General features: G+C 47.2%; 2 protein-coding genes across 2 annotated transcripts in view; one reads left to right on the forward strand and one right to left on the reverse strand.

Annotated features, from left to right (window-relative positions):
• Positions 1 to 1,877: 1,877 nt before the first annotated feature.
• LOC121546540 (neuronal PAS domain-containing protein 4A-like) lies at positions 1,878 to 7,598 on the forward strand. Its single transcript, XM_041857797.2, has 8 exons — positions 1,878 to 2,052; positions 2,527 to 2,690; positions 2,796 to 2,898; positions 3,016 to 3,325; positions 3,441 to 3,550; positions 3,655 to 3,790; positions 3,923 to 5,658; positions 5,780 to 7,598. The coding sequence occupies exons 1-8, from the start codon at positions 1,878 to 1,880 to the stop codon at positions 5,806 to 5,808; spliced, it is 2,763 nt and encodes a 920-aa protein (XP_041713731.2). The 3' UTR covers positions 5,809 to 7,598.
• A 1,320-nt stretch (positions 7,599 to 8,918) lies between these two features.
• Positions 8,919 to 22,950, reverse strand: part of LOC121542897 (39S ribosomal protein L11, mitochondrial) — a 49,611-nt gene continuing 35,579 nt past the window's right edge. Inside the window, exons 3-6 of the mRNA XM_041852506.2 lie at positions 14,722 to 14,817; positions 12,442 to 12,535; positions 11,842 to 12,001; positions 8,919 to 9,156 (exon numbers count right to left, since the gene is read on the reverse strand). Coding sequence (XP_041708440.2) covers positions 9,054 to 9,156; positions 11,842 to 12,001; positions 12,442 to 12,535; positions 14,722 to 14,817 — 453 coding nt within the window. The 3' untranslated portion in view covers positions 8,919 to 9,053. The remainder of the gene's footprint in view (positions 9,157 to 11,841; positions 12,002 to 12,441; positions 12,536 to 14,721; positions 14,818 to 22,950) is intronic.

Genomic DNA, 22,950 nt, shown 5'->3' on the forward strand with positions numbered 1-22,950 from the left:
AAAATATATGTAAGACTACAAAACAGTTTGTATGCTTCAAGTATCACATAGACTATTTGCTCAACTTTAACACGTAGTAAGAACAACATGGCAAAATTGTTGCAACATACCTTCATACAGTTCCTTTCAAATAATTTCAGAAAACATCAAATTTCATCTCAAATTGAGCTTCCACAATTTACTGGATCCGACTGTCGTCTGTCACAGATTTTTACACGTAGATAAGAATGACTGCTGCACAGCCTCCATCCCCAAGCCTTCCAAGACTATGATTTAGGCGACGTTTTATATGATAGTTTAATTGAAGAGGATGTATTTTGGGCAAGATCAAACTCTAGTCTTATCTGTTCTAACTGAAAAGCCCATAGAGAACGGGTTAGGCTCTGATCACCTTGTTGGGATATGTATCTCATCAAAGCCAATAAACTCTGCAGAATACAAACATGGGTGCTTGTAAATAAGATAAAACTGTAACCTGTGAAAATGTTTATTTCACAAATAAATCCCCGTTTGGCTGCAATTCACACATAGCCTAAGGTTTTCAACCAGAAGACCCACAACCAGCCAGGTTTCGATGCATAGACTAGACATAGCTCAGCATCACCCTTAGCTACACATTCCGCTCAAATTGCCTTATAAGGAAGGATGTTGCAGTTTATGTAAGATATAGGCTATACAGCGCGATTAGCCTATGTCTCTCCTACAGTATGCTCTTTAGGATTACCGACACCCTCTCCCTTGTCTTTGCGCGTTAGCGCTGGAGGCACTGCGCTGCCTGACAACTGAATTACAGTCAGAATGGTAGATTCCATTCATAAAAAGCGACTGAATTTGGTGCTGTAACTCTGCCCCGCGTTTCTCCCTCAAGCAGACTTCCACCCATGCTAGACTATCTTTTCGCTGGAACATATTTAATGGATAACGTTGGCATGCATCTGCATGTGTTACCCTAGAGATCGACGATGGACAGTTTTACGAAATGCATCGCATCCTTCATTATCTCATAATTACAGAAACATATTATGAGCCAGTTTGGCTAGTCACATACCCATTTGCATCATGTAGGCTACTGATAACATAGCCTACACTATATTAGGAGTTATTAATTTTCAGAGAGGATAAATTGTTCCTCGGGTGCCAGACATAGAAACACACAGTCTCCCCTCCCCCCAGTACACGGTGGTCCGGTGACTCCGCCGTTTTACGTTTGTCTCCGCCCATTCCTCGGTTTTGTCCAAATCGGGCTTTTTGCGTCGCCGGAGCTCCCGAAATCAAACCAACGTCATCACTGGGTAGAGGGAAGGGCTGACGTCAGAAAAGAGTCACCAAAAGGAGAGGGTATGAGCGGGAGGGGGAGCAGGCAGAGGTAGAGAATTTCACCATTGCTAACATTGAATCCCCCTCGTCCACACTTCCCTCTAGCCCCCCCTCTCCCTACTACGTCGGTGTTGGCGCGTTGGGAGCCCCCCTTCATCACCGGAATCCCAGCCTATATAACTTACTCGAGAGCAGAGTCCCTCCACCAGATTTACGGGATCCGGACATCTGGGCGAGAGACGGCTACTACAGCCGCCGAATCACTCACACTCTGAACGGGGGGAGATACATTCTACGGCTAGCCAGCAACCTTGCTGGACGCTGTGGCGGAACCGAAGAGGAAAAAAGAACTGATAGGAGAAGGTCTGAAGCCTTACTCTGGAACTAGCTGAGATGAAAGTCCAATAGTACTAAGACAAGGTTATTACTACTAGCCCATCTCTGACACCTCATCTTGAGGGAAAGATACCCAGACCTCATCTGACGCAACGGTCAAAACTACTCCGTTGAGTTTCAATTTCAACTGCACGGAATTTAGTCAACCACTATAACCGGCTACAATGTATCGATCAACCAAGGGAGCGTCAAAGGCTAGGAGGGACCAAATCAACGCGGAGATTCGGAACCTGAAGGACTTGCTTCCCATCTCCGATGCGGACAAGGCACGACTCTCATACCTACATATCATGTCCCTTGCCAGCATGTACACCAGGAAATCGGTCTTCTTCTCTCAAGGTAAGCCCCGATTTAGTTTATAATCGACAAGTTCAAACTCAGTGTATAATCCACCTGTTTATACATAGCAACAACAAAAAAAATGTCAATGAAACATATACTGACGGACTGTTGCTTCAATCTGTCTGAGCTAGTGGCATGCTACGGTGAACTTTATGCGTTGAATCAACAGGTGCCATATGTCTTGTCGAAGGAAACAGTTGATGAACTTCATGTCTACATGTGAATTATGTTGTTTAGGAATACATATAATGGAACATTATCGTGTTTTGCTTGAAGTTCTGGCGTGAAAAACCCTTTTAGAACTGTGTGTTGCTATCCAGTTCTGAAACACGTCTATCGCTGTCCGTGGTACTGAAATCTAATGCGCTTGTTCTATAGCTATTGCAGGGAGCAGAACCGTTGCATTGGTGTTATGATGCTATGATGACAGAAACACATATATATATATTTTTCATAATATTTTGTTTTTAGAATCGGGATCTGCTGGCAGTCTCGAGGAAAGCGCGAGGTTCCTGTCTTTCCACGAGCTGTCAGAGCTGGTGCAGGAGATACCTGGGTTTCTGCTCCTGTTGACCGGGGAAGGCAAGCTGCTCTACCTGTCAGACAGCGTCTCAGAGCACCTCGGCCACTCCATGGTGAGTCCACGGGAGACCATATCATGTCTAAATATCAAGCTAGTAAGTTAATACAAATTTAATGACAATATGCTTAATATGAACTCCTCTTTCTCTATCTTTCAGGTGGATTTGGTTGCCCAGGGTGACAGTGTGTATGATATCATTGACCCTACTGACCACTTCATAATGAGGACCAACCTGGCCCCTCCTACGTCACCTGACACAGGTAAGACACGCCTCTATATTTCCAATGGTACAGAAAAGCGTTACCAATGGCTTGCATTTATATCACTCAGATCATTTTTGATATTCACAATCCCTCCTTGCCTCTTCTTTCTCTCAGATCGTCTATTCCGTTGTCGTTTCAACACTTCGAAGTCGGTGCGCAGGCAGAGTGCTGGGAACAAGCTGGTTCTGATCCGGGCGCGCTGCCTGTCCCCTCCCTCCTCCTCTACCACCCCTAGCTCCTACTGGACATCCAACCTCGTTTGGATGTGCTTCTGTTCCCCTTTGGAGGCCATCCCCACCCGCTCTGGCCCTGGGGGGGACCAGGTTCCTGCTCTGATCCCTCCTGCTGCGGAGAACAACTTCTTCCTAGCCTCGTTCCAGTCTCAACACAGCCGAGACATGAGGCTCCAGAACGCACAGGACAGGTGAGGTCACACCCACTAACAAGGCAGCGCCAACTGTTGCATTAGATCTTCTGAGTGATACTATAGTTATGAAATAGCATAAACTTACCATGTCTTCTCTCCATCTTCCCTGCAGTGTCAGTGTTTACCTAGGCCTTGATGTGTCAGCCCTGAGGTCTCGCTCCTGGTACAGCCTCCTCCACCCACAGGACCTGTCACACGCCTCTGCTCAGCATTGCAGCCTGTGTAAGTACCAATTCAGTGATACCACACAACAACCACACAATTATACTGTATCCACTTACACCATGATGTCTGATGTCGATGTTCCCTCTTTTTTCCCCCCATAGTGAGAGAGGGAGGAGAAGGTAGATCTGAGATGGTGGTACGGGTGGAGTCTGCAGACCAGTCCTGGGTCTGGCTCTACATGGTACTGCAGCTGGAGGCAGGAGACAGCCCCATCAGCAGCAACAACTACATCCTTAGGTACTAGCTCTACCCTATGACAGATCATCATGACACATCGTCAATAGATATAAAGGACATGACTGATTGCAATAAGCACAAGGGAATCTTACTAACCATCTCCATCTCTCTCTCTTTCTGTTTCTCTCTCAGTGAGGCGGAGGCGTGGTCGGTGAGACAGCAGCTGAGCACAGAGCAGACCCAGCTGACCCTGGTACTGAGTACCAGTACCTCCCGCCAGGACAGCCTGAGCCTGTCCAGCCCAGACCAAGTCTTCACCCCCAGCAGCAGTGGCCTCTCAGCCCAGTCCTTTGACTTCAGCATGACTGTGTCCAGTGTGGGCTCCTCCGATGAGACAGGTGGCGCCACCACTGAGCCCATGCAAGTGGAGGGCGACCCTCGCTCTAGTATTTCCTCTATTGAGGAGGAGAGCTTCTTCCAGCAGCAGCAGCAGATGCCTGCCCCTGTCCAAAGCCCATCTGCTGCCTCCTCCCCCACCCCGGTTACCGTTGCCACGGTAGCAGACCTGGACTTCCTCACTCAGAACATTCTCCTGCCCCCCTCCTTCCAGCTCGAACCTCCGCTGCCTGCCTTTCCCCTGCCCCTCCCCCCAGTGCCCACCTCCCAGGAGCAGCAGACCAAAGAGTTTGTGTGCACGCCCCCCTACACACCCCAGCTGGGCGGGGGCAGCTTCCTGTCCGGCGAGCCCCTCTTTAGCTTCGACCCCACTGGCACTACCACACCCCCTCCCTCCACCACCACAGCTACAGCCACCACCTCCATTGCCACCTCCCTCTCCCCCTCCGCCCCACCCGCCCCACCCACCACAGCCTCCAGTCCTGCTCCTCCCTCCTCCCTGTGCCTCACTGGCCCCTCCACCGACCTGTTCTTCCCTGGTGATCCCTGCAGTGGCTCTCTCTATGAGAAACTACCCCCCACCCCTGACAGCCCTGGTGATGGGGACTGCACAGTGATGACCCTGCCTGAGGTTCGGGGACCCCTGTATGTAGATGTCCCTTTAGGGCCCCTTCACTACCCCCTCGAGGGCCTCCTCACCCCAGAGGCCTCCCCTGGTAAACAGCCCTGTCTCTCTTTCTTCTCCCTGGAGAGAGAGAGGGAGAAGGAGAGAGCAGAAATCTCCCTCTTGGCTCAGCATATCAGCTCCTTAGCAGAGGGATTCTACCTGGATCCTCTCTTATCCAAGCTATCCCCTCCTTCCATGTCCCCCTCCTCCTCCCCTCCCTCCCCCTCCCTCTCCCCATCCCAAGACACCACTGGTGTTGACTCTATCCACATGCTGGGAGAGTTTTACCCTGTTAAAGCGTGGAGAGGCCTGGACTTCCCCATATTCCATGATGATGACTCTCTGTTTGAAGAGAGCATCTTAGAAGCCCTTCTCCAGGACTTCTCCACCCCTCCGCCCCTCTCCCCCACCCCCTCCATCCACCCGCCCTCTCCCCCCAACCCAGTGTGCTGGCACTCACCCTCCCACCTTGAGGGGGTCAGCCACTTCTGTAGCGTCCAATCGGCGTACTGTAACCCCACGGCCGGGTGCGGGGTGACGTTGGCCGGCGAGGCTGGGGCGATGGCAGAAGTGGAGGGGCTGGCAGAGGAGCCTATGGAGATCGAGGTGGCGTCATCACCTCTGTCCTCCTGCTCCTCCATCCCAGCATCCCCTCCCCTGCGACTCACTGCCTCCCCCACCTCCGCCCCCTCCACGCCCGTCGACCCCTCTACACCCGCCGTGCCTTGCGCTCAGTCCCTCCTGGAGGAGCTGGCCGCCCTGGAACCCATGTTTGGGGCAGGTGCCTCGATCGCCCCCGGCTTGGGTCAACAACCTGAGTTGTATCAACTCCAGTGTCACCAGCCGCCACAGTGCTTCCACAAAGGTGAGAATCATCTAGTTCACTTGTTCTACTGTCTTTCTCTGTTTGATAAATGGATGAATATGTGTTAACCCTGAACATACCAGACTAATGCCCCTTTCTCTTTCTCTCTTGTGTTTTTCAGATGGGAGTGGAAGTGTTCCTCCGTTCTAAAATAAGTCTGTGACTTACTTCATTAAGTATGGCATATTGTCATATTTTGTGGAGCTATTTTACTGAAAAGTAAAAATGATTTAAGTGTATAAATATATACATAATGTATACTACTGAAGGACTTTAACTCCTACATGTCTACTGAGAACAAAGATTGACTTCATATTTTTGTTCATTTATTACTTCCTGTATTTCTATTTCAACAAATGGTGCAATATATACATAATGGTGCAACATTTACCAACCGAATGGACCCACCACTGACTGAGTTTTGGGTCCATTTGGTGCCTCACAGCTTTTCTGTAACATGAGCTTAAGATTTGATCAGACAGAGACGTAACAAAACCTCTGACCTTGTAAAGCGCAGTTTAACTTCCAGACGCGCATTTGTATTCACTCATAGTGAAAAACCTGTTGTGAACAAAAAAATAAGAATACATTCCTTGATATTTCAATAGGGAAATTACTTAAGAGCATTATTGCTTGTAATGCAGCAACGCAAACCCAAATCACAAATGTGGTGAAAGTCTATGTTCACAAAATCTCTACTGACCTGGTACAACTGCTGACAGTAGCTGACAAAAGGGGACAAGATTTCCTCTCTCACATTCTCAATATTCAGTTTCCAGAGTGACACATAGTTCTACTCTGACCTTCTGGTATTCCTCTCTTGTCATAGCCTTAAAGGCCATGTCAAAACGTACAAATACTGTAGTCAAACTAACCTAATACTTCAGACACTTTGAGCTTTGAGTTTGCGGCTGCACATTTTAAAACATTTGACTTCATGTTATTTCTCCATTACAAACTTGTGTATCAATGTGATGTGCAAAGAAAATACAATACAAAACGTGAAGACAAGAGATCTTGGAATGTCCACAAGCAGGAACGTATGACGAAGGTTTCCGGCATTTACCAGAAGGTGTTGCCAAATGGAAATCGTCTGGAAGTTACTCAACAACTGTGTGTGGTTCTGTTGTGTACAGGACCAGCACATTGTACATTAGACTCTGAATGTGGGCTCTTTAGGTCACCGTTCTCTTGGGCTTGGCTTGAAGGGCAGCTATGCTGGATTTTCTTGCGGCATGAATATTTGCAATGCTAGCAGTTTATAGCGGCTCCTGTGTGCCTGGCATGGCCATGGCCTGCTGAACTCTGAACTCTATCTGAACTCTTTCTCCATGTCCATTAACCAATGGACAGACAGTCACATCATAGCTCGAATGGAGTTACCGTGTAGTGAGACACAATACAACTATGTGAACGACTATGTGATTCTTCTTTTTTGAGAGGGGTTGGAAAAAAATGGAAGTTTTGTTTTAAAAAATGACCTGAAAATAGTGTGATGGGGTGCTATTTCTATTCAGTTCCTCCTAAGCGACACGGGTTGAGAATGGTACTATTCCCATGGTGTCGACATGCTAACGTAGAGTTGTCTACGGTCAAGTAAAGGATTGATTCCTACGTTCTAGCTATTAAATGCTAAGTTTAACATATGTGTAGGTATATTATTGTATGTGTAATATTGAAAAAAATAATTGATGTTCAATGCATAAAGCATTACGTCTGTGGATATATGCACATGCAGTTTTTTTGAAGGGTTGTACACATTTGTACATTTGTATGAATACATCAGTCTGTACATATCAGAGACATTTCTATTGTTTAAGATGGACTATATACATGATAATATATTGAAGAATGAACATTGTGGATCAGTGTTCTTGTGTTGCTGATAATTGTATTTGGTTGTCAAACAAATGCATTTATATTAAAGTGCACTTAAAGCGGTTGGATCTCGGTCTTCACTGTCAGTCCTCCTCCTCCTCCCTACGATCATCATCATCACCCCCATTCCTCCTTCCTCTCTCCTCTGTTTCTTCCCCTGGAGTGAGCTCCGCTCAGCAACAGCACTGACGCACACACACGAGGAGACCGTATGAGACACTATCTGACTCAGACTGATGCACACGCTCCACACCGAGGCGCTCGCTCTCTCACCACGCAGATGGCCTCCCACTTAAGCAGGCGTGCTTGCGCTGACGTTGAGAGAGACACAATAGGACCCCCTCCTCTTTACAAATAGCAGCTGCCCACACTCAATGTACCTGCTACTCTGACAGTGCCTGTGATGGTGTCAGACTCCATATATAGGCATTCCTGTCAGAGCTCTGATTCAAGCAGCCCCCTCTTTCCTCAGCCTCCAATTCAGATGGGAGAGAGGGAGAGAGTGAGTGTAATGGACAGTTATGAAGAAATAACGCTTCAGAACCTAATTATACAGCAGGTGGATAAATCACGTACTATCAATCACTGACTAGTACCCAGTGCAAGCTCTGTGCTCTTCACATCATGGAGGGTACATTTGGGTAAAATCATCAGATGACTGATGGGCATTGCCATGTTACTGTGTAAATTAATCCTGCCCCCTCTCGTCTCCTTTGACATATAGAATAAAGTCATCCCCCAGGTCCCTCAAATCTAATCTCAGAAGCAGAGCTGCAGGAACAGGGTACAAATATGAGATTTTTAACACCTTAAAAACCGAACCTGGAGAGACAAAGCCCTGCCATACCATGCTGGTTCCCTGCAACCGAACATTTTGTTCCAGCACCAGACCAGTCACTGCAGTGAGCCTCCTGGATGTGAGCGCAGCAGAGAAGATGGAGCAGTTTGGCGATCTCCTGTCATCTTGTGGCCAGGAAAAGTAGTGCACGTTTAAAATTTTGAACTCATTTACCCAGCTGCTGCTGATACTGAGGTTACAATGAGGTGTACTTGTACTAAAGTGTCACATAAAATGTCCTCTTCCTTTCTTGAACCCTCATCAAACATGTTAAGAGTACAAAGCTGTGGTGGGAATGCAAATATATGGTTCTAGAAGCATAGCCAGAATGTCATTAGCCACACACACTCAGTTTTGATAGATTGCAAGCGAAAGAAGATGCAGCAATTTGTATAACAAATTCCTTTAATACAGTGGCTTGGGCTTGATTTGATGGCAATAGAGAGAGGACATGCGTTCCTTAAAACAAATAATTCAACTCTGGAGACAAAACATGAATCTTGTTGAGAAAACTGGCATAAATACACTCATACACTTAAAATCATTCATTATAACAAAAGTTTATTTTGCTTAGAAATACACAGAGCAAAATGATAGTTATTTCAGAATGTGTGTATGTGAGTGGTATGTGTATGGTACAGAGTCAGTATAAATACATAGGTAGGATAGGGGGGGGATCTCATTTCTTCTTCACGGATGCTGCCTCTTCTGCAGCTACTGCCTCTGCTCTCAACCTTTCCTCCTTCTCCTTCAGGAAAGTCTTGTACTCCTCTGCCGATAAACTGAAGGTGGGATGAGAGGGGGCAAAAGAGGGGAGAAAAATAAGAAAATGTGAATGAAATGGCATAACTATCGCATCAGTGATAAAGTAGTCATAACGGAATAATGGCGAGTCACAACAGAACCATAACAATGCCAATGACGACAACGACACTTACAGTGGGGAAAAAAAGTATTTAGTCAGCCACCAATTGTGCAAGTTCTCCCACTTAAAAAGATGAGAGAGGCCTCATAGGTACACGTCAACTATGACAGACAAAATGAGGAAAAAAAATCCAGAAAATCCCATTGTAGGATTTTTTATGAATTTATTTGCAAATTATGGTGGAAAATAAGTATTTGGTCAATAACAAAAGTTTCTCAATACTTTGTTATATACCCTTTGTTGGCAATGACACAGGTCAAACGTTTTCTGTAAGTCTTCACAAGGTTTTCACACACTGTTGCTGGTATTTTGGCCCATTCCTCCATGCAGATCTCCTCTAGAGCAGTGATGTTTTGGGGCTGTCGCTGGGCAACACGGACTTTCAACTCCCTCCAAAGATTTTCTATGGGGTTGAGATCTGGAGACTGGCTAGGCCACTCCAGGACCTTGAAATGCTTCTTACGAAGCCACTCCTTCATTGCCCGGGCGATGTGTTTGGGATCATTGTCATGCTGAAAGACGCAGCCACGTTTAATCTTCAATGCCCTTGCTGATGGAAGGAGGTTTTCACTCAGTATCTCACGATACATGGCCCCATTCATTCTTTCCTTTACACGGATCAGTCGTCCTGGTCCCTTTGCAGAAAAACAGCCCCAAAGCACGATGTTTCCACCCCCATGCTCCACTGTAGGTATGGTGTTCTTTGGATGCAACTCAGCATTCTTTGTCCTCCAAACACGACGAGTTGAGTGTTTACCAAAAAGTTCTATTTTGGTTTCATCTGACCATATGACATTCTCCCAATCCTCTTCTGGATCATCCAAATGCACTCTAGCAAACTTCAGACGGGCCTGGACATGTACTGGCTTAAGCAGGGGGACACCTCTGGCACTGCAGGATTTGAGTCCCTGGCGGCGTAGTGTGTTACTGATGGTAGGCTTTGTTACTTTGGTCCCAGCTCTCTGCAGGTCATTCACTAGGTCCCCCCGTGTGGTTCTGGGATTTTTGCTCACCGTTCTTGTGATCATTTTGACCCCACGGGGTGAGATCTTTGCGTGGAGCCCCAGATCGAGGGAGATTATCAGTGGTCTTGTATGTCTTCCATTTCCTAATAATTGCTCCCACAGTTGATTTCTTCAAACCAAGCTGCTTACCTATTGCAGATGCACTCTTCCCAGCCTGGTGCAGGTCTACAATTTTGTTTCTGGTGTCCTTTGACAGCTCTTTGGTCTTGGCCATAGTGGAGTTTGGAGTGTGACTGTTTGAGGTTGTGGACAGGTGTCTTTTATACTGATAACAAGTTCAAACAGGTGCCATTAATACAGGTAACGAGTGGAGGACAGAGGAGCCTCTTAAAGAAGAAGTTACAGGTCTGTGAGAGCCAGAAATCTTGCTTGTTTGTAGGTGACCAAATACTTATTTTCCACCATAATTTGCAAATAAATTCATTAAAAATCCTACAATGTGATTTTCTGGATAAAAAAATTATCATTTTGTCTGTCATAGTTGATGTGTACCTATGATGAAAATTACAGGCCTCATCTTTTTAAGTGGGAGAACTTGCACAATTGGTGGCTGACTAAATACTTTTTTTCCCCACTGTATTTCCAATCTATCAATACATATGAGAGTACAAGTGAGTACCACAGTATGAGTCATAATACCCATAAAACTTAGCAGTCATACAAGGAAATGGTTCCAATCGTTTTTTCCACCATTTATTTTTCCCATAGTGGATTTTTAGAATCATTTATAAATAAGGGCTGTGTTTAATACAGGCTTACCCTGGCGTGACGTTTTGATAACCATGTAAATCTCTCTAGGACAAGGCGACTTTTATCAATATAGTCGCTTGTATTTACCCCACAAAAATGAAATGCTAATTAGCTGCTAATGTGGCCATCATAAGGAACTACAAATGCCATGATGATCTGGACGAGACTGCCGAATCGAGGCAAAGGTAAGAATCTCTGGATTATCTATCAAATGTTAGCTAAATTCAGTAATTCATAAATTGGCTACATTTCTTTAAATTGACAAATTTGTAAACTGTCTTGTGCAACTTTTAAATTGACACAATACCTGTTAGCAAAGGTGTCAGCTAGAGATGCAGGAGCTTGTAGGGATTTGAAGTCTTTCATGATGTCTACTTTGATGCTAATTGGCATTTTCGAATCAGAGAGTAAAATAGAGCCTTTAAATATAGATAAAAGTCACCTTGTCCGAGAGAGATTTACATGGTTATAAAAACGTCACGCCAGGGTAAGCCTACACGAAACACAGCCCTTCTTTTTTAAGTGTTTCTAAAATTCCCTATGGGAAAAATGAATGGTGGAAAAATGATTGAAACCATTTCCCTGTTTGACCGCTAGGTTTTATGGGTAATATGACACCTCCACTGTGGGGCTCTATAGAGTATGACCATATAGTTTTTCATTGCTATGTATTTCACCAATATTATTAATGTGTGTGCGTCAGTGCTGAATCCCATTTATGACATCTAAGGACACTGGGCACTTTGAGAGAGAGAGGAGGGTCTTACTCGTTGACGATCTCAATGCCCAACGAGCGAGCCGAGCCGATGATGCTCTTGACGACTGTCTCTATGGAAGCGTTCTGCATCTTGAAGGCCTCGTCCTGGGCCTTGACCTGAGCGATCTCATACACAGCCCTTACAGACACCATCCCAGCTATCTCATGGCCTAGAGATGGAGAAAGAGATTGAGTCCAGAATGGGAATAAGATGAAGAAACTGAGGGGGAAAGATAGACAAGAAACCGAGGGGAGCAGAGGGTGGAAGACAGAAAAGCTCGGGAGCAAAAAGGAGAGCAGAGAGTGGGGGGAAACGAAGGAGCAATCGAAGGGAGAGAGGGAGTAGCCAGCGCAGATGGTGGAAATCCATCATTCTCTTTCCTTAGCCCACCACCTTTCCCACTACCTTCCGGCCTGTAATTGCCTGGCTTAAAGTTCCCCGTCGATCATAAATATATCGTCAATCAAAGACATCCAATCTCAGCCTTAACGCCCTGTGGGAGACCTCTGTCTGTCTGTCCCTCCAGTACAGAGCTGTCAGACAGACGGCTACAGCAATGGAGTAAACGGAGGAACAGAGCGGCACCAGTCAACATGGTCCAAACCTTACCTGTTTTACTGGCTCCTTTCTGGATGCCAGCCGCCTGCTTGAGGAAGTAGGACACTGTGGGTTGGCCAATCTTCAGGTCATACGTCCTGTCAGGCTGCAGGGAGGAAGAGATAGCGAGGGACAGAGTTCTAGATGTGTTTTAATCCATCAATCAAGGTGTGATCAAAGTGGAATGGACGCTTTATGAAGTGGAAAGTTGCTCTCAACCTCGGTTCTGCATTAACTTGTCAATGAAATGATCTATCTTTAGTGATTTCACAGTGAAATGATACCATTTGTCACCACCTATGAAATAGCCATTAGTTGGGAAGGCCCAATGCACCTGGCATCGATCTGCTGGACATGATACATCCAAGCATTACTCTCGATTTAGGGATGGTGACTTTGTAAAATAAGAAGATTTGCTACTTTTCTTTTTGTTGAACAGGATGAGTCAGACAGGGAGAGAGAAATGAAGGAACACAAGACAGATCAAGGCTGCAAAGGTTCCAACAGCACTGTGGCACGCCAGGGAGAGACACTTCCACTACACTAGCTAAACCAGGTCTGTCTGAGATCGCATTAGAGGGTGAAGCGCATCACATTCATGCATATACACTACATGGCCAAACGTATGTGGACACCTGCTTGTCGAACATCTCATTCCAAAATCATGGGAATTAATAGGAAGTTGGTACCCCCTTTGCTGCTATAACAGCCTCCACTTTTTGGGCAAGGCTTTCCACTAGATGTTGGAACATTGCTGCGGGTACTTGCTTCAATTCAGCCACAAGATCATTAGTGAGGTCGGGCACTAACGTTGGGCGATTAGGCCTGGCTCGCAGTCAGCGTTCCATTTCGTCCCAAAGGTGTTCGATGGGGTTGAGGTCAGGGCTCAGTGCAGCCCAGTCAAGTTCTTCCAAACCAATCTCGACAAACCATTTCTGTATGGACCTTACTTTGTACATAGGGGCTTTGTCATGCTGAAACAGGAAAGGGCCTACCCAAACTGTTGCCACAAAGTTGGAAGCACAGAATCATCTAGAATGTCATTGTATGGTGTAACATTAAGATTTCCCTTCACTGGAACTAAGGGGCCTAGCCTGAGCCATGAAAACAGCCCCAGACCATTATTCCTCCTCCACCAAACTTTACAGTTGGCACTATGCATTGGGGCAGGTAGCGTTCTCCTGGCATCCGCCAAAAACAGAATCGTCTGTGACTGCCAGAGGGTGAAGCGTGATTCATCAATCCAGAGAACACGCTTCCACTGCTCCAGAGTCCAATGGCGGCGAGCTTTACACCACTCCAGCCGACGCTTGGCATTGCGCATGGTGATCTTAGGCTTGTGTGCGGCTGCTCGGCCATGGAAACCCATTTCATGAAGCTCCCGACGAACAGTTGTTGTGCTGACGGTCTTCCAGAGGCAGTTTGGAACTCGGTAGTGAGTGTTGCAACCGAGGACAGACCGTTTATACGCACTACACGCTTCAGCACTCTGCGGTCCCGTTCTGTGAGCTTGTGTGGCCTACCGCTTCACGGCTGAGCCGTTGTTGCTCCTAGACGTTTTCACTTCACAATAACAGCTGACCGGGGCAGCTCTAGCAGGGCAGAAATTTGAACTGACTTGTTGGAAAGGTGGCATCCTATGACGGTGCCACGTTGAAAGTCACTGAGCTCTTCAGTAAGGTCATTCTACTGCCAATGTTTGTCTATGGAGATTGCATGGCTGTGTGCTACATTATATACACCTGTCAGAAAACGAGTGTGGCTGAAATAGCCAAATCCACTAATTTGAAGGGGTGTCCACATGCTTTTGTATATATAGTGTATTATATTTGTAAGTCGCTCTGGATAAGAGCGTCTGCTAAATGACTTAAATGTAAATTATATAAAGCCAAACAAAGTGCATGAATGATAAACAATACTCTGGAGATCGACATGGCAAGGGAAATTCTACTGTACACAAAAGGAGATGTGTAGTGAGGAGATGCTGGTAGTGACCAGCAGATGGAGCCCATGAGTAACATTTATTTTTTATAAACAGCCTCTTTACGATGATTCCATCCTTTTATATGCTCTAAATTCTGTGCGACTTTTACATCCCCCTGGATACTGCTTAACGAATGCAAATGGAAAAGCATACTTCAGTGTAACAATATGAATAATGGAGGTTCTTGGGTAATGGTATGCAGCCAGTGAAATCAGGCAGGATTTCTGAAAGGGCAAGCTGCAGGGGCAGGGGTGGGTACACTGAGAAGGGTGCAGGCCCTAAGTGAGGTAAAAAAAAAAATAACTAACTTTAACGTGGATCTTGATGGGCAGAGGAATTCCTTCCTTGAGCTCTTTGGTCTTCTCGTTGAAGTCCTTGCAGAACTGGCCGATGGGGATGCCCTTCTGATGGAGACAGCAGGAGAGAATACAGTGAAGACCGACAGACAGGCAAAACATTTTTTTAATGGATGAGGAGTCTGGAGCTGCAAACATCTGAGTGTCACTTATAGTGGATGCAGCTCGCTGCTGGAATACCAATGACTAGCCTGGGTCTGTCAATCAATCACAGGGCTTTCAGAGCGGGCTGAGTGTATGTACGCGCATGGCTGCCCCGGGGAGTGAGAGCATCTGCAAGTGTGGTTGTGTGCGGTTGAGTCATTGTTTCTGTAGTGTGTGTGGGTTGTTGTTTATGTGTTTGTGTTGGTTGTGTACTCAACTGTGTGTGTTAAGGCGCACGTGTGTGTGTCTGTCAGGGTATGACAGAATGCATGTGCTTGGCCGGTGCCTGGGAGACCCTGTGATAAATGAGCCTCCTGTTTCCAGTGCCTGCCAGGCCAAACAGAGAGAAAGCGAAATGGATGGGTGACATTAAGTCAACGCACGTCACTGCTATTCCTCTCCCCTAGCCTACCTCCACACGCTCCCTCTCCTAGCCTGCCTCCACACACACACACTCTCTCTCCTAGCCTACCTCCACACACACTCTCTCTCCTAGCCTGCCTACCTCCACACGCTCCCTCTCCTAGCCTGCCTCCACACACACACACTCTCTCTCCTAGCCTACCTCCACACACTCTCTCTCTCCTAGCCTACCTCCACACACACACACTCTCTCTCAGCCTACCTCCACACACACACTCTCTCCTAGCCTACCTCCACACACACTCTCTCTCCTAGCCTACCTCCACACACTCTCTCTCCTAGCCTACCTCCACACACACACTCTCTCTCCTAGCCTACCTCCACACACACACACACTCTCTCTCCTAGCCTACCTCCACACACACACTCTCTCTCTCCTAGCCTACCTACCTCCACACACACTCTCTCCTAGCCTACCTACCTCCACACAGTCTCTCTCTCCTAGCCTGCCTACCTCCACACAGTCTCTCTCTCCTAGCCTACCTCCACACACTCTCTCTCTCCTAGCCTACCTCCACACACTCTCCTAGCCTGCCTCCACACTCTCTCTCTCTCTCCTAGCCTACCTCCACACACACACTCTCTCCCCTAGCCTACCTCCACACACACTCTCTCTCCTAGCCTACCTCCACACCCTCTCTCTCCTAGCCTACCTCCACACACTCTCTCTCTCCTAGCCTACCTCCACACACTCTCTCTCCTAGCCTACCTCCACACACTCTCTCTCCTAGCCTACCTCCACACACACACACTCTCTCTCAGCCTACCTCCACACACACACACTCTCTCCTAGCCTACCTCCACACACACTCTCTCTCCTAGCCTACCTCCACACACTCTCTCTCCTAGCCTACCTCCACACACACACACTCTCTCTCCTAGCCTACCTCCACACACACACACACTCTCTCTCCTAGCCTACCTCCACACACACACTCTCTCTCTCCTAGCCTACCTCCACACACACTCTCTCTCCTAGCCTACCTACCTCCACACAGTCTCTCTCTCCTAGCCTGCCTACCTCCACACAGTCTCTCTCTCCTAGCCTGCCTACCTCCACACAGTCTCTCTCTCCTAGCCTACCTCCACACACTCTCTCTCTCTCCTAGCCTACCTCCACACACACACTCTCTCCCCTAGCCTACCTCCACACACACTCTCTCTCCTAGCCTACCTCCACACCCTCTCTCTCCTAGCCTACCTCCACACACTCTCTCTCTCCTAGCCTACCTCCACACACTCTCTCTCCTAGCCTACCTCCACACACTCTCTCTCCTAGCCTACCTCCACACACTCCCTCTCCTAGCCTACCTCCACACACACAAGCTCCCTCTCCTAGCCTACCTCCACACACTCTCTCTCTCCTAGCCTGCCTACCTCCACACACTCTCTCTCCTAGCCTGCCTACCTCCACACACTCTCTCTCTCCTAGCCTGCCTACCTCCACACACTCTCTCTCCTAGCCTACCTCCACACACTCTCTCTCTCCTAGCCTGCCTACCTCCACACACTCTCTCTCTCCTAGCCTGCCTACCTCCACACACTCTCTCTCTCCTAGCCTACCTCCACACACTCACTCTCTCTCCTAGCCTACCTACACACTCACTCTCTCTCCTAGCCTACCTCCACACACTCACTCTCTCTCCTAGCCTACCTCCACACACTCACTCTCTTTCCTAGCCTACCTCCACACACTCACTCTCTCCTAGCCTACCTCCACACACTCACTCTCTCTCTCCTAGCCTACCTCCACACACGCTCTCTCCCCTAGCCTACCTCCACACGCTCTCTCCCCTAGCCTACCTCCACACACACTCTCTCCCCTAGCCTACCTCCACACACTCACTCTCTCTCCTAGCCTACCTCCACACACTCACTCTCTCTCCTAGCCTACCTACACACACTCACTCTCTCTCCTAGCCTACCTACACACACTCACTCTCTCTCCTAGCCTACCTACACACACTCACTCTCTCTCCTAGCCTACCTCCACACACTCACTCTCTCTCCTAGCCTACCTCCACACACTCACTCCCTCTCCTAGCCTACCTCCACACACTCACTCTCTCCCCTAGTCTACCTCCACACGCTCTCTCCCCTAGCCTACCTCCACACACACTCTCTCCCCTAGCCTACCTCCACACACACACACTCTCTCCTAGCCTACCTCCACACACACACTCTCTCTCCTAGCCTGCCTACCTCCATACACACTCTCTCTCCTAGCCTGCCTACCTCCACACACACTCTCTCTCCTAGCCTGCCTACCTCCACACACACTCTCTCTCCTAGCCTGCCTACCTCCACACACACTCTCTCTCCTAGCCTGCCTACCTCCACACACTCTCTCTCCTAGCCTGCCTACCTCCACACACACTCTCTCTCCTAGCCTGCCTACCTCCACACACACTCTCTCTCCTAGCCTGCCTACCTCCACACACACTCTCTCCTAGCCTGCCTACCTCCACACACTCTCTCTCTCCTAGCCACCTACCTCCACACACTCTCTCTCTCCTAGCCTGCCTACCTCCACACACTCTCTCTCTCCTAGCCTGCCTACCTCCACACACTCTCTCTCTCCCTAGCCTACCTCCACACACTCACTCTCTCTCCTAGCCTACCTCCACACACTCACTCTCTCTCCTAGCCTACCTCCACACACTCACTCTCTCTCCTAGCCTACCTCCACACACTCACTCTCTTTCCTAGCCTACCTCCACACACTCACTCTCTCCTAGCCTACCTCCACACACTCACTCTCTCTCTCCTAGCCTACCTCCACACACGCTCTCTCCCCTAGCCTACCTCCACACGCTCTCTCCCCTAGCCTACCTCCACACACACTCTCTCCCCTAGCCTACCTCCACACACTCACTCTCTCTCCTAGCCTACCTCCACACACTCACTCTCTCTCCTAGCCTACCTACACACACTCACTCTCTCTCCTAGCCTACCTACACACACTCACTCTCTCTCCTAGCCTACCTACACACACTCACTCTCTCTCCTAGCCTACCTCCACACACTCACTCCCTCTCCTAGCCTACCTCCACACACTCACTCTCTCCTAGCCTACCTCCACACACTCACTCTCTCCTAGCCTACCTCCACACACGCTCTCTCCCCTAGTCTACCTCCACACGCTCTCTCCCCTAGCCTACCTCCACACACACTCTCTCCCCTAGCCTACCTCCACACACACACACTCTCTCCTAGCCTACCTCCACACACACACTCTCTCTCCTAGCCTGCCTACCTCCATACACACTCTCTCTCCTAGCCTGCCTACCTCCACACACACTCTCTCTCCTAGCCTGCCTACCTCCACACACACTCTCTCTCCTAGCCTGCCTACCTCCACACACACTCTCTCTCCTAGCCTGCCTACCTCCACACACACTCTCTCTCCTAGCCTGCCTACCTCCACACACACTCTCTCTCCTAGCCTGCCTACCTCCACACACACTCTCTCTCCTAGCCTGCCTACCTCTACACACACACACTCTCCCCTAGCCTACCTCCACACACACAGCACAATAAGCCATTCCTCAGAGTTGCATTGGGAGGCAATGACTATCGATCAATCTATTTACCGCTGCTGAAATTTAAACTGACCACCCGCCACCCTTATCCTAGGGCAACACACAAGGTCTGATTGAAATGTTCATTTCAGAGTATGCGAGGAACAAGAAACAGATTTTTACAGTTTAATGGAGCTGCTGTGCTGCCGTGATGGACCGTGTTGAACACTGCCTGCAGATCTTAATAATGTCTCGTATGAAAACCCATTCATCCCAGCAGACATTATTCAATGACAGGAGGAGGAGTAGGACCTTTATTTGGGACTAAAGGAGCAGAAAAACTATTTTTAGCTTCACCCTATGTGAAGAAGAAAGACAAAAACACCTAATAAATGTGAATCGATTCATCCAGCGATCTGTCAATACATCCATCTTACTGCCTCTACTTGCCTCTACGCATCTTCTCAGCCTTAAAAAAAAAAAAACCTGAATGAAGTTACAACTTTGTCACGGCTGATATGGTTTCAGAGCAGATGATGCCCACTTGAATGATAATCTCACACTAATGAAATGAAAAACCATAAAGTCCCTGGAGCCTCTCCCTCTGATTTGATTAACAGGAATCCCATGTCAACCTCACTGCCATCTTCGCCCCTCTTCCCCCCCTCCAGCTTCGCTTCCCTCCCCCTATAAAAAAACAACAGAGCTAAATTAACAAATGGGGAGGAGGGAAGGATGGAGAGAAAATGTCTAATTAAACATGGATGAATATAAAGGCCGGGATGTTGGGGAGCAAGTCGAAGCAAACCCTCAGGCATCCAGGCTACCCAATCTTTCTTCTTTTCTCCCCGGCAGATAATGATCTGTCAGAGACTCTAGGGCCAAGGAACAATGACATGAAAAGCCACACCGACTAGCAGAGACTAGAGGAGATGGGTCTAATGTGGTTATAAAGTGCTTAAGCACAGACAGAGGTACATGTACGCAGTCAGACAGATGGCATTTATGCTTAGGCCACAGAGATGCTGTCCCATGGTGTTAGATGCAGAGATAGAGAGATGCAGATATAGAGAGATGGAGAGATGGCGAGAGATGCCGCAAGAGAAGGAGTGAGAGCGATATGCAGAGCAGACCAGAGCATGTGAGCGGAGTTCAGCAGTTGGAAATCCCGCTCATGGAGTGGTGCTTGCGCGTCGTTCCACGTGCTGTCCTACCGCTCGGCTAAAACCCACTCTGCGCTCACAAGAAAAAACTGCTGCTCCAAATTCGCTCCATTCATTAAAATCACAATTTATTTTGTGACTACCTGGACCTACCAATTGGTTTTTAAGTATTCAAACCAAACCATATGGATTTGAATGAAAAGTATTTTAATAAACATGAAAAGGTGAACGTAAGAAGCGAACATCATTTTACATAGCCTACATGTCATATTAAACAGCATATAAACACTAAATAGGTCAGGAGCCAGACAGGGAGCCTAGAAGAACGAAAACGAATTATTTATGCTATATTATTTCAAGGCTATAGCCGACAAAGAAATACACTGAAGCATTTGCGAGTGCGACACACTAGGATGGCAGGGACATAAAGGGCTCAGCATTTAAACATTTCGTTGTATTAAATCATTAGTCTACAAATTGCGGATATAGGCAGTGAATTTCTTAGAATTAAATACAAATTAGTGCCTTTGAATTCATTTTTAGAATTTATTTTTAGAAACACGAGTTTGGCCAGTCTGTGGCTTCAGGCTCATGCGATGGTGCCTGAAGAGCCGGACAGCAGCGGAGAATATCCTCTCCACACTTGAGCAAGTAACCTGGGGATGCTAAACACCATTTTGGCCACTCTTGCCAGACTGGGCAGAGATGCAGAGTTTATCTTTCTATAGGTAGGCCTATAGGCTTTTAGAGAAAATAACCCAATCAAAACTGAAAGCTCGTTGAATATGAGAATATGCCAGACCTATTGGGACAAAATCAATTGTGGCCTATTGTATAGATAATAGAACGAAAATGACCGAAACGTTTAAGAGATCTGATTTTTTGTTTACAAATACTTTGCTACGATGACACTTAAGTTATCTACCCACCTTGTTCCTTTCTTTTAGCATGTGCACGTAGAAAGTGCAATCATGCTTTCGGGATACGTGTCTTTTCAGATTCCACAATGATTCTTTAGTTGTGGACACTACATCACCCCACTTCCTCGCTTGCTCCTCATCATTGTAAGTCACTTTGATTTTGCACCTGTGTGCTCTCAGTTTCTTTATGAAAATATTTAGCGAACTCATTTACATTTACGTCATTTACGTTTTTTTTTTGGGGGTAGAAGGATTACTTTATCCTATCCCAGGTATTCCTTAAAGAGGTGGGGTTTCAAATGTCTCCGGAAGGTGGTGAGTGTCACCTCCATGTCAGTAGCTAAAGAAAAGGGCTTTAGCAGCACACAAGTAGACTACAAATGCATGCTGGGCCGGGCATGCCCTGAGCTCATAAAGTGAGCGATACTGGAGCGAAATTGGAGCGGGCGAGAAGGCTGAAACTCCAGCCTATGGGATTCTCGCTCCAGTCAAATTGAGCACGCTCCGCTCACTCTGCAGCAGACATACTTCTGGAAAGTTACAGGCAAACTGACTGACCAGACAATGACATTGCAGACAGTGAAAGTAGGCAAAGCAAATTATATCAGGCAATCATTTTAATTATGACATTGCATGAGGTGCCAGTCAGTGGGGCGTTTGACGATGACAGGGTGAGCTAGTCTCCTTCTCGCCCCGGTACTTTCTAATAGCCGAATTGAAGTCATTATTGGGATTGAGCCATGTTGGTAATTGTAATGAGGCTCTTTAAACTGGCAGTGGAGGCTGGCATGCCATGAAAGCAAGGTTCACTTGGCTCCCTCACTTCCCATGACATTTATAGCAGAGAGAGGGAGAGAGACTGTGATGGCCGCGGAAGAGACGCTGAGCATTTGCACGCTGGCCAAATAGCCAACCCAGGCCCTGCTCCACTCCGTCTGAACATCTAATCATCCCACAGTACGAAACGAGCAGCCGGCTAAATCCTCTCCTCCTGCACCATGACTGATTAGGCTCCAGAGCGCAAAATGGCTGCAGCCCATCACCCAAGGCGGGCCTACACATTGTCGAGTGGAAGGGATATTTAACTCCCTCATCTTCAAAGAGTTTCTGAGATCCTGTTTGTGCATCAGGATTAACTGCTAATCTACGGCGGTATTTCAGCCGTCAAACGCCACAGCGACAGCAGTGCGTAATTGCTCCGATTTATTTCCAGATCCGAGGGTTATGATAAACAATTAGGCATATGCAATTAAAATGTTGGAAGTGTCCGTCTGATTTGATCCTCACACAACCATATTATACCCACTCTTTCGGTCACACCTCTTGTTAATGTGATTGGCCTTTCAGCTTCACTAAGTCTTTTTAACAAGATCTAGCGAGCACTGACATGAGCGCAGACAGACAGATAGTGGCTGAGTGTGTATGGACAGATTGAAAGAGAGAAAGCGAAGAGACGGCTGGGAGGAAGGTAAGTGTTCGGTGTGAACAGTGTTCAGCATGATCAATATTTTAACAATGAAAAGGTTCATTTGACCAAGGTAAACAACGGGAGATACAGAAGTAGAGGCACCACAGGAGATCCTCATATATATATATATATATGGGGGTGTGTGTGTCCTCTAACCTAATTTGAGTCTGACAACATTATCAGATGCAGTGAATGTCCTAATATGTCATATTAATATTTTATCTTTCAGAAACAAATTGTTGATGGGTAAATCCATTTGAATTCAATCACTTTGACAGCATCCCTTTTGCAACAAAAATGTATCCTAAAAAACAAATTCCATAGGGGTTTGCCAATGGTAGAAGTGGCCAGAAAGTGATTTTTTAGACCTGAACGCCAAAACATTTAGGAGATCGAGGTGCTCAAAGTTGACCCATTTTACAGATCACACCCTACGACCAGACATCCATGTCTTCATCATTGGAAAAAATAAAGTTGAGTTTGATATCACAATTTATTGAAAAAAATGTTAAATAAACATGACATTTTTTAACCTTTAATGT

Source organism: Coregonus clupeaformis, chromosome 3 (assembly GCF_020615455.1).
Source record: "Coregonus clupeaformis isolate EN_2021a chromosome 3, ASM2061545v1, whole genome shotgun sequence".
NCBI classification, from domain to species: domain Eukaryota; kingdom Metazoa; phylum Chordata; class Actinopteri; order Salmoniformes; family Salmonidae; genus Coregonus; species Coregonus clupeaformis.